The sequence below is a fragment of the Leptomonas pyrrhocoris genome (assembly GCF_001293395.1).
Source record: "Leptomonas pyrrhocoris isolate H10 chromosome Unknown, whole genome shotgun sequence".
NCBI lineage: Eukaryota > Euglenozoa > Kinetoplastea > Trypanosomatida > Trypanosomatidae > Leptomonas > Leptomonas pyrrhocoris.
In genome coordinates, this window is record NW_015438369.1 from 645,347 (window position 1) to 656,834 (window position 11,488).

The 11,488-nt window shown below is 60.2% G+C and overlaps 4 protein-coding genes across 4 annotated transcripts; all 4 read left to right on the top strand.

The window, feature by feature from the left end:
• Nucleotides 1-2,196: 2,196 nt before the first annotated feature.
• On the top strand, nucleotides 2,197-3,429 carry ABB37_06246 (hypothetical protein; the record flags this gene model as incomplete). The annotated part of the gene is made up of 1 exon (XM_015804511.1): nucleotides 2,197-3,429. The coding sequence occupies one exon, from the start codon at nucleotides 2,197-2,199 to the stop codon at nucleotides 3,427-3,429; it is 1,233 nt and encodes a 410-aa protein (XP_015657085.1).
• Nucleotides 3,430-4,520: 1,091 nt separating this feature from the next.
• Nucleotides 4,521-5,876, top strand: ABB37_06247 (alpha tubulin; the record flags this gene model as incomplete). Its single annotated transcript, XM_015804512.1, has 1 exon — nucleotides 4,521-5,876. One exon carries the CDS (start codon nucleotides 4,521-4,523, stop codon nucleotides 5,874-5,876), a length of 1,356 nt encoding a protein of 451 aa, XP_015657086.1.
• Nucleotides 5,877-6,831: 955 nt separating this feature from the next.
• Nucleotides 6,832-7,269, top strand: ABB37_06248 (hypothetical protein; the record flags this gene model as incomplete). Its single annotated transcript, XM_015804513.1, has 1 exon — nucleotides 6,832-7,269. The coding sequence occupies one exon, from the start codon at nucleotides 6,832-6,834 to the stop codon at nucleotides 7,267-7,269; it is 438 nt and encodes a 145-aa protein (XP_015657087.1).
• Nucleotides 7,270-10,057: 2,788 nt separating this feature from the next.
• ABB37_06249 (alpha tubulin) lies at nucleotides 10,058-11,413 on the top strand (the record flags this gene model as incomplete). The annotated part of the gene is made up of 1 exon (XM_015804514.1): nucleotides 10,058-11,413. One exon carries the CDS (start codon nucleotides 10,058-10,060, stop codon nucleotides 11,411-11,413), a length of 1,356 nt encoding a protein of 451 aa, XP_015657088.1.
• Between the last annotated feature and the right edge of the window lie 75 nt (nucleotides 11,414-11,488).

An 11,488-nucleotide genomic window follows, 5' to 3' on the forward strand; every position in this document is an offset into this window, starting at 1 on the left:
AGAGTTCTGTCGTCGAGTCAGGGGGGGGGGAGCTGTGCGCGTTTGTGGGCCGACGAGCAAGCTCCCGCCGGACGAGCGTGTGGAGGTGTGAGCGTCTATCCATGGCTGTTTGTATGAGAGGTGCCAGAGCTGCCTTGACGTGGTGACGAGCTGCATCCACGTGCCACGCCTTATCGAGTCTAGGATTCCGCTTCCGTGCCTCCTCTGCCAGCTTGTCAATAGCGTCCCCTCGTGGGTCCTCGCAGTGCGAGAATTGGTGGCACACCACCACGAACTCCACGTGCGTAGCGAGCAAGAATAGCTGGTGCCGCAGCAGTGGTGCCAGAGGGGCCGAACGTGGTGAGTCCTTTCGCTGCGTGTGAGAGCCACCTCAGAGAATCGGTGAAGATAATAGCCGCCCTTCGTTGGTGGGCGGCTGCCGTCATTGTAGCGGTTTCACGCAGCAGATCGAGTAGCTTGAGCGCTGCGTACACCTCCGCGGTGTATGAACAAGCTCGTCGCGGGACCGGGGCGTATGCCAACCGAAGGGGTGACCATTCGTCAGGCTCCGGCACTAACACCCCAAGCAACTCCTCCTCTGCGTCCATGTCTTAGCTCCCGTCTCACCCGCCTTCCATCACGTATAGGCCTTGGAGTCGGCTATATGCCGCCCGACGCTGCTGCACATTGGCCATGCGCATCTGTTCAGCGGCGAGCTTCGACTTGGCTACGGGATGAAGGGGGTAGAAAAATTACCTTGCCCGCGGTGGGGTCTGGAGGACTTCGAGAGTAGAGGGAGAGTAACAGGTGGGGGACTGCTGGGCGTCTAGAACAGTGGACCCGGTCTTGTCTCGACCTCGGTGTCGGGCTGGTCCGTGTGCGGATGGCTTGGGCTAACACTGGCGTACTGCGGGTCACGCCGCACGTTTCCAGCCGGTTGCGTCGATCGGCCCACTGCGCCGACCGCCTGCGCATCTTCATGGCAAGGGTGGGTGTCCCCATCTCACCCAATGCATCCGCAACGTTGGTCGGTTTGGCCGCAATGCCGCCCTCCCTGACGAGCCGACCTCTAACGGGTAGAGGGATTGCCTGCGCGTTTGTCGCGGCGACCCTTTGGAGAGTCAACGGGATCTCGAGGAACATGACTTCAGCTCCGGTGAAAGCCTCACCTCGTGCCCTTCTTGGATGTAGGTGCGGCAGCAGGGGCGATAGCCCTCTGAGGAACTCCGTCCCCTTCAGTCGTTAGCGACCTGAGATGCGGCCCATGCGTCAGAGAAGAGTCCATCACCACTCCCATGTACTTCTGCTCGGAACCGTGGAGAGTAGGAATACTCGGAGCGCGGGCAGTGAAGGGGAACTCCACCGGGCTCGGAGGTCCCATGTGCGAGGTAGTGGTACTCGAGTGTTTCACCGTAAACACTCTGTTGAGTTCCTCGGCCTTTGCTCGCGGCGTCTCCAGCAAGGCTTCTCTGACTGCATCGTAGAGCGGAGTACACGGAGAGACGCCGTCGTGTGTCTTGCTCAGTGCGCGCCAGGCTTCTGTTGTGCCGTGTGTGCCGGTCTTTGGGTCGGTGATGGCGGAGACATGCGTGGCAGTGAGCTGCGAGCGTGGTAAGAGAGTCCGGCGATGTCTGCAGTCCCCCCTCCCCCGTGACACGTCGCACGCCGACGACTGCAGTATAGCAGGAGGGATACCATACAACACGAAGAACGCAACGTAGTAGATCGCCAGCGCAGAAGCGACGACTCACCGGACAAACGCACTCAATCGCAGTACGATGGTCACTCTGCACGACGTGAAGCGGTGCACGCATACGAGAAGGATAAACCGCTCACACTTTCACGTTTTATGTTGCTGCTATTCAACCGTTTACGACGTTTCTGTAGGCGACGGCGTAAATCCACACACCCGCCAAGTTTGACAACGCCACTCGAACCTGTTGCTTCATTTGTCAGCAGTAGCAGGTTTTTTGCTGTTGCACTGCTCTCCACTCCTCTTCTCCTCTTCTCCTCTTCTCTAGCGTGTTTTATTCACTGCAATGGAATAGTGTAGATTCAACGAAGACTGCGCGGCGCGCTTTGGTTCCTTCTCTCCAGTTTGTGTGTGTATGTGTGTTCCGCCTCCAGTAGTCCTCCCACTATAACAACAAAAGACGTTAATTGTCCATTCACTCGAGCACACCCTTCCCCTTTCCCTTTTCCTTATCGCTGCACTGGATGACGACACCTCAGCAACTGCACACAAGCCACGACGCGTCCTGCGAGGAGGCGGATGACATCGTCAGCTTTGTGGTGGAGGATGGCGCTCACACGCTCTACTTCTCGAAGCGGCGCCTGATGCGGCACACGCCGTTTTTTAAAGCGTACTTCACGGCGCACGCGGCGGCTTCGAACAGCGACGCTGTCGGCATCAACAACAATACGGTAGTGCTGAAGCACGTGACGGGCGCTGCGGCGGAGGCTGCCCTGCGTCTCTGCCACAGTAATCAGCACGGCGACGACGGCCCCTTCTGGGCGCTGCAGACGGCGTGTACGGAGGCAACGACGACATCGGCGGTGCAACGGCGAGACGCGCTGCGTCACCTCCTGTCCCTGTACGAGGCGTGTGTAAAGTTCGAGCTGCTGCGGCACGCACACGTGGTGGGCGATGCATTGGCTGCCGCGGTGACGACGGCGACCGTGTTGGACGTGCTGAAGACGTGCGCGCGCTACACATCTGCGCTGCCGCTTGGAGTGCGTGCGAAGATCGGGCTGCGTGGGGTGCTGGCTGCGTGCCGGGCGTGCCTCCCGTCGGCGTGGGCGTGCAACAGGGATGAGAAGCGATGGCGGCGTCTGTGCTCGCAGTACCCCGAGCTGCCGGCGATGCTGGAAGTGGAGGCGGCGGCGGCAACGGCGGAACAGAGCACCGATACGGCCGTGGTGGAGCGGAGCGGGTTGCGGCAGGCCCTCCTGTCCCCGCAGCGGGACGGCGCGGTGAAAGCAACCATTGAATCAACGGCCGACCACCGCGGTGGCAGCAATGAGACGGTCCGCTCGCCGCTGGAGGACGTCTTTGCGCACCACCTCCGGCAGACCGAAGCACTCGCGCTGGAGGCGCAGATCCGGCGGCGTGAAATGGAGGCGGATGTCGCGGCGCTGCGTGCGGGCGGTGCTGCACTGCGTGACCGCGTGCGCGAGGACGAGGACGCAGCTGCGGAATCGACACGGTACCTCAGCGATGCGCGAGTGTACGTGCAAGCGCTGTGTGCGGCCGAGACAGACATGCGTGCTCTCCGCACCGCGCTCGTGCCGGCGTCGTCTGCCATGCATGCGCTGCGGCACGAACTGGAGCGTGCGGCGGAGCGGGCAGAGGAGAGGCGCAGCGCGGTGGATGAGCTGCTCGCGGCGGAGGAGGATGCCCTTCGCGACTTGGACGATGAACTTGCGAAGTTGCGGAGCGCGGACTGTTAGATTAGAAGTCGTTGCCCCTTCACTATACGCTGCTGTCGTGCGTCAATACTGAAAGTAGTTTCGTTTGTTTCCGTGTTCGAATCCGCAGAATCACTGAGCATGTGTGTGTGCGATGTATTTTGAGTTACCTTTCAAGGCGCGACACATATCTGCTTTTCATTTTCTCTGCTATTGTTTGGCATCTGCCGCATGCGCTGCAGCACTACGTGGGATCTGCGGTGCACTCGCCTGCGTGGACGGGCTGAAAGTGTTGTCCGCCGCGGGCACTGTTCGAGGCCATTGTGTGTCTTTCTGACGGCGGGTGAGGTGAGACATTAACCGTCAGCAGCAACGACCCACGTTCCCCACGTGTACGCCGCATCGCAACACGGCAGATCGAAAGAGCGAGCCCTCGAGGCGCCCGCGCATTCTTTTCGACTCCGGTGTGTGCCAGCGTGTTCTGCAAACACCGTTGAACAGCGGCGGAAAAGTGTGGCGTGCTCCTGCGCGTGGCACGTGCGCCAACATGCGCCTGCACCAACTACAGGAGAAAGCAAAAACTGTATTTGAAGCTGAACTCAACGTCTCGAAAGGCATGAAAGGTCCATGCGTTGCGAGAAAGCAACATAATAAACGTGCTCCTTCGCTGCTCTCGCTGCCCGCGTCTGCTTTATTTATTTGTTTTATGTTTGGATGTGCGCCGTGCTTGCACGCAGCGCACCAAGAGAGTGAAGAGCGCTCCACCGCAACCCCACACATGCAAACACACTCGCCGATGAACACGAACTGTGCCGATTCTCACGAATTGCGGATACCATGCCGAGGTCACACAGCGCACACGCTTCGTGCGGGCGCGCCTCCTCTGTGCCTCCCTCTCCCACACTTTCTCCTCTCCCCCCGATGCCCGCCTCACTCGTGCACAAACCCGCACCACACAAAACGAACGTGCCCTAACGCGTTTGCACTTTCCGGTGAACGCCGTTTCACACACACCCCCACTGGAAAACAAACCCTCCGTCTCCGCCGCCGCCGACACCCACCCCCCACAGCTTTACGCCTTCTTCAAACTTATAACACACTCTCTCTCTTTCTCTTTTTCTACCCTTTCCAAGATGCGTGAGGCTATCTGCATTCACATTGGCCAGGCCGGTTGCCAGGTTGGTAACGCGTGCTGGGAGCTGTTCTGCCTTGAGCACGGCATTCAGCCTGATGGCTCCATGCCGTCCGACAAGAGCATCGGTGTGGAGGACGACGCCTTCAACACGTTCTTCTCCGAGACTGGTGCCGGCAAGCACGTGCCGCGCGCTCTGTACCTTGACTTGGAGCCGACGGTTGTCGATGAGGTGCGCACCGGCACCTACCGCCAGCTGTTCAACCCCGAGCAGCTCGTCTCCGGCAAGGAGGACGCCGCGAACAACTACGCTCGTGGCCACTACACGATTGGCAAGGAGATCGTGGACCTTGCGCTGGACCGCATTCGCAAGCTTGCGGACAACTGCACGGGTCTCCAGGGCTTCATGGTGTTCCACGCCGTCGGTGGCGGCACGGGCTCTGGTCTTGGTGCGCTGCTCCTTGAGCGCCTCTCCGTGGACTACGGCAAGAAGTCCAAGCTTGGCTACACCGTGTACCCGAGCCCGCAGGTGTCCACGGCGGTGGTCGAGCCGTACAACTGCGTGCTCTCGACGCACTCGCTGCTCGAGCACACCGATGTTGCGACGATGCTGGACAACGAGGCGATTTACGACCTCACCCGCCGCAGCCTGGACATCGAGCGCCCGTCGTACACGAACGTGAACCGTCTGATCGGCCAGGTGGTGTCCTCGCTGACTGCCTCCCTGCGCTTCGACGGTGCGCTGAACGTGGATCTGACGGAGTTCCAGACCAACCTGGTGCCGTACCCGCGCATCCACTTCGTGCTGACGAGCTACGCGCCGGTCGTGTCCGCCGAGAAGGCGTACCACGAGCAGCTGTCCGTTGCCGACATCACGAACTCCGTGTTTGAGCCGGCCGGCATGCTGACGAAGTGCGATCCTCGTCACGGCAAGTACATGTCGTGCTGCCTGATGTACCGCGGTGATGTGGTGCCGAAGGATGTGAACGCTGCGATCGCCACCATCAAAACTAAGCGCACTATCCAATTTGTAGACTGGTGCCCCACCGGCTTCAAGTGCGGCATTAACTACCAGCCGCCGACCGTTGTGCCCGGCGGTGACCTCGCCAAGGTGCAGCGCGCCGTGTGCATGATTGCCAACTCCACCGCCATCGCGGAGGTGTTCGCCCGCATCGACCACAAGTTCGATCTGATGTACAGTAAGCGTGCTTTCGTGCACTGGTACGTCGGTGAGGGTATGGAGGAGGGCGAGTTCTCCGAGGCGCGCGAGGATCTTGCTGCGCTGGAGAAGGACTACGAGGAGGTTGGTGCGGAGTCTGCCGACGACATGGGTGAGGAGGATGTGGAGGAGTACTAAGGTGTCTCTGAGCCCCAGACACCTCGTGCGTGCGTGTCTGTGTGTTCAGCGATTCTTTTTTCTCTTCTTCGTCTCTTCCGACAGTTGCCGCGGTGCGTGTGTGTGAGAGAGAGACGGAAACGCGCGGGTGGGCCGCCTTCTATTTCACGTGGGGCTTCGTCTGCCCCTTTGCCCCTCGCTGTTTCTCTCTCTGTGCTCTCTGCACTCGCTGCGGTGTGCGGCTCTCATGGGGGAAGACGACGCAGCGGTGTGTGCGCATTCCTCGCCTTCTTCTTTCGCCCTTTTTTTTCCCTCCGTCAACGCGGGTTTTTTTTGGTGTTTTCTGGGGCGTCCTCCACGTGCGCGCGTGGCTGCACCTGCCTTTCATGCTCGTTGCCTGACCAGTGCAGCCGCTCGCCGTGGCTGGGTTCCCCCTCCATGAGCCGCACCCACGCACGTCCGTGTCGTTCCTTTTCGTTCTCTCTCTGTGTACGTGTGTGCCAACTGGAAGAAGGGCAAACAAAGCTGTATGTACCCGCACGTGTACGCGTTCGCGCCTGCACGTGCCGTTTTAAATGAAGTCAAGCAACCAACGAGGCCGGGAAGCGAGGGAGCGACGCGCTGGGTGTGAGGTGCCGTCCCCGAAGAGGTGCCGACCGAGGGCGAACGCCACGTCGGCGCTGCGTGGGCGTGTGAAGATGTTGTGTGTGGAGCGGTGTCGCCTTCTCTCTCCCTCCCTCTCCGTACGTGTGTGCACGTGCACGTGCACGAGGGTGTAACTGCGTGCATCTTGCGTGTGCGCCGCTCAGCGGCTTCCGTGCACAACGCGGGGTTTGCGCTGCCATCGCGACTGTGCCGTTGTGGCGCTCCCATGCGCACCCCCTCCACCACCCCCCTTGCTCATCATCACTCCTCTCTCCTCTTCTCGCTCTCTCCTTCCCCTCTGCGCTGTTCGTGCAAAGGGAATCGCCCTCCCATGTGCGCGGCAGTGTCCGGACCACGTGCCGCATTGCCTGGTACCGCGAGTGCGCTGTACGGCGGCGTGCGCTCCACCAGCCGCGTACCCCGCTCTAGAAGCTCTGGGAGAAGCAGATCCCGCTTTACCCGGCGTGCACGGCGGGCGACGGTAGGGTGCGTGCGTGTCGGTATGTCTACAAGAGCAGGGGTGGTGGTCGCTCAGTGCTCCCCTGTATCGGCTAGTCGCCTGTGGGGAGTCGGACGAAGTCCCCACACGGTGTCCGGCCCAACGCGCGCTCGTCGCGACAGGATGAAAGAATCCCACTGCACTCTTCAACGCTGTCGTCGTTGGAGCCACGCCGGTCACGGACACGGACTGCGGAAGGCCGCAGTGGCCACTCCAACGGGCGAGGCGTCGTCTCCACGTGTACAGCCGCCAGTGTCCTGCGCATATTGACCCGGACCCCAAGACACATCGCGAGCGTTGAGGTCGCCACATAGAATGTCCGGTTTGATGCGAGACATGATAGCGGCAAAGAGTGCGGAAGTCAATAGGTAACTTCGGGACGAAGGTGTACATGTAGGATGCAATGGCGACGCTTCGCAATGTGGTCCGTGACATCTGCACAACGCCACCCCGCACGGTTTCCGAAGTCAAAGGTATCTCCAGGTTCGCGCATTTCGATATCGTAGGTGTCTTTGTTCACCGCAATAGCAAGGCCACCGCCGTGTAGCGGCGAGTCCGAGCGGGGAGCGAACACGGCGCTGCCCCACGCAGCAAAGCTGCCCAGATTAAGCGGTGCGGCTTGATGTAGTTCTTGGAAGCACCAAATGTCTGGGTACCACGAGGTAAGTGCGGAGTCGCAAAGAAAACGAACAACAGGATCAGACAGACCACGTACATTCCAGGTGCCGATGCGCAGAGGGGGCAATGAAACCAACGTCGGTGTCAATGAACGCTGGTGAGAGGGCATAGTTGGCGGGCGCCCCTCTCTGCGCCCTACTGAGGGCGTTCTGAGCGAGGGGAAGAAATAGCAGGGGCATCAGGGACAGGCGGAGATTCCTCATCGTCTACAAGAGATGGCCCACCATAAGCTTCCGCTTCACTCTCCTGCGAGCGGTTGCGACGCGAGCCCACAGCTGAGGAGCGGGCATTCGAAACGGAGTTGCGCACAGTCCCGCGCTGTGCGGTCCGAGATGCGGAGGAAGCTGAAGCAGCGGGCGGGCGAGGCAGAGGGTTTCCTTCAACGAAATCCTTGCGGATTCGTGTCGTCTGCCTCTGCACACACTCGCTCAGCTGCAGCCGGGCGAGGCGAAGGGCTTGTTCCTGATCCGCAACGAAGGCCGCATGCGATCGGTACTCCGCACTGTTATGGACAATGGAAGTAACGATGCCCTTAAACCACTGTTCGTGGTCGTTGCACGTATGCGACCGTGCCGAGAACTGATCGTGAAACACCTCAAAACAGCGCGGCACCTCACACCAAAAAATCTGCGGAAAGTAACGCGTATCGAAGCCAAATGAATCGTACGTGGCAACAGATAACGCGGCAGGAGCGGCAGCAGATATGGCGGCGGAGGGAGATGCGGGAGCAACAGTGGGGTCACGTTGAAGTTGACGTGAAGCCCTCACACTATTACCCCGAAGGAGCTGGCGATACTTATCGCCACTCTTCTCCACCTCCGAGGAGGCGATGGCAAACAGCCGTTCGCAAAAATTGCCGTGCTCGCTTAAACTTTGCGTGCGTATCGTAGATAGGGCGAAGGTGACGCTAAACACAAAGTCAACGAGACTGCTACGGCTGTACCGACATGTGTAGTCCCAATGTAAGGTACTCTGGAACAAAGGCATGTGGGGGCATCGAAACTGTACACCCCCTACCAACCCCACCACGGGGCGGTCTGGGGCAGAGTTCCGCTGGCGCTGTGAGGCGGGACGAGATTTGTTACGGGCGTCAGTGGTGCGTCGTGCGTTACGGGGCACGCGGCTGGCAGTGCGCGCTGTCGCGTCGCGGTGGCCAGACGGTGGGCGGGCTGAAGCAGTGGAGCGCTTAGAAGGGCGTTGCGTCCCAACTTGCTGCTGCTGCTGTTCAGGAGCACGGTTCCGGCGGCCAGCACGAGGCGAATGAGGCATTGCCGATGGAGCTGGGAGGGTTAGTGGATGGAGTACACAAAAGGCGGTAATAGTGGCTCACGCGAAAGAGAGAACTAAAACGTGGGGAGGGCAGAAGGCGGACTGACGCGTAGTGCGAAAGAAGGAGGCCAGGTGGTGTGGCACGCACTACCGCAATCGCAGCGCACCCTGTCAATCGATACCACAACCCGTCCAGCACGGACTCGAACCAAAGGAGTGGTTTACGCATGCACCACCGCAATGCATGAGGCGACGGCACCAGTACAGAAATCCAGCTCCCGAGGAAGTACCCAAGCTGAATCGCTTCTAGTTCCGTCAAGCGGTGTGAAAGAAATGATGATTGCATGCACCTAGAACCCTACGGAGGGTCAGCGTGTGTGTGTGCAAGGGAGCATCGAGCGGCCACGCACACGCAACGCGTACCTCGTCTATTCCTACTCTACAGAAGGCTGTTGGTAGCACTGTGGTGCGTCCGGCATAGGAGCTGAGAGATACGTACTCCAAATAGGCTGAACCTCTTCAATGGGATCAGCACATTGGGAGAGGGAGACGACCCAATAATCGCGGACGGAAACCGTGCCGCGGGATGCGCGGAGCACGCAGCGAAACAGCACTAGAAAGCAACATAATAAACGTGCTCCTTCGCTGCTCTCGCTGCCCGCGTCTGCTTTATTTATTTGTTTTATGTTTGGATGTGCGCCGTGCTTGCACGCAGCGCACCAAGAGAGTGAAGAGCGCTCCACCGCAACCCCACACATGCAAACACACTCGCCGATGAACACGAACTGTGCCGATTCTCACGAATTGCGGATACCATGCCGAGGTCACACAGCGCACACGCTTCGTGCGGGCGCGCCTCCTCTGTGCCTCCCTCTCCCACACTTTCTCCTCTCCCCCCGATGCCCGCCTCACTCGTGCACAAACCCGCACCACACAAAACGAACGTGCCCTAACGCGTTTGCACTTTCCGGTGAACGCCGTTTCACACACACCCCCACTGGAAAACAAACCCTCCGTCTCCGCCGCCGCCGACACCCACCCCCCACAGCTTTACGCCTTCTTCAAACTTATAACACACTCTCTCTCTTTCTCTTTTTCTACCCTTTCCAAGATGCGTGAGGCTATCTGCATTCACATTGGCCAGGCCGGTTGCCAGGTTGGTAACGCGTGCTGGGAGCTGTTCTGCCTTGAGCACGGCATTCAGCCTGATGGCTCCATGCCGTCCGACAAGAGCATCGGTGTGGAGGACGACGCCTTCAACACGTTCTTCTCCGAGACTGGTGCCGGCAAGCACGTGCCGCGCGCTCTGTACCTTGACTTGGAGCCGACGGTTGTCGATGAGGTGCGCACCGGCACCTACCGCCAGCTGTTCAACCCCGAGCAGCTCGTCTCCGGCAAGGAGGACGCCGCGAACAACTACGCTCGTGGCCACTACACGATTGGCAAGGAGATCGTGGACCTTGCGCTGGACCGCATTCGCAAGCTTGCGGACAACTGCACGGGTCTCCAGGGCTTCATGGTGTTCCACGCCGTCGGTGGCGGCACGGGCTCTGGTCTTGGTGCGCTGCTCCTTGAGCGCCTCTCCGTGGACTACGGCAAGAAGTCCAAGCTTGGCTACACCGTGTACCCGAGCCCGCAGGTGTCCACGGCGGTGGTCGAGCCGTACAACTGCGTGCTCTCGACGCACTCGCTGCTCGAGCACACCGATGTTGCGACGATGCTGGACAACGAGGCGATTTACGACCTCACCCGCCGCAGCCTGGACATCGAGCGCCCGTCGTACACGAACGTGAACCGTCTGATCGGCCAGGTGGTGTCCTCGCTGACTGCCTCCCTGCGCTTCGACGGTGCGCTGAACGTGGATCTGACGGAGTTCCAGACCAACCTGGTGCCGTACCCGCGCATCCACTTCGTGCTGACGAGCTACGCGCCGGTCGTGTCCGCCGAGAAGGCGTACCACGAGCAGCTGTCCGTTGCCGACATCACGAACTCCGTGTTTGAGCCGGCCGGCATGCTGACGAAGTGCGATCCTCGTCACGGCAAGTACATGTCGTGCTGCCTGATGTACCGCGGTGATGTGGTGCCGAAGGATGTGAACGCTGCGATCGCCACCATCAAAACTAAGCGCACTATCCAATTTGTAGACTGGTGCCCCACCGGCTTCAAGTGCGGCATTAACTACCAGCCGCCGACCGTTGTGCCCGGCGGTGACCTCGCCAAGGTGCAGCGCGCCGTGTGCATGATTGCCAACTCCACCGCCATCGCGGAGGTGTTCGCCCGCATCGACCACAAGTTCGATCTGATGTACAGTAAGCGTGCTTTCGTGCACTGGTACGTCGGTGAGGGTATGGAGGAGGGCGAGTTCTCCGAGGCGCGCGAGGATCTTGCTGCGCTGGAGAAGGACTACGAGGAGGTTGGTGCGGAGTCTGCCGACGACATGGGTGAGGAGGATGTGGAGGAGTACTAAGGTGTCTCTGAGCCCCAGACACCTCGTGCGTGCGTGTCTGTGTGTTCAGCGATTCTTTTTTCTCTTCTTCGTCTC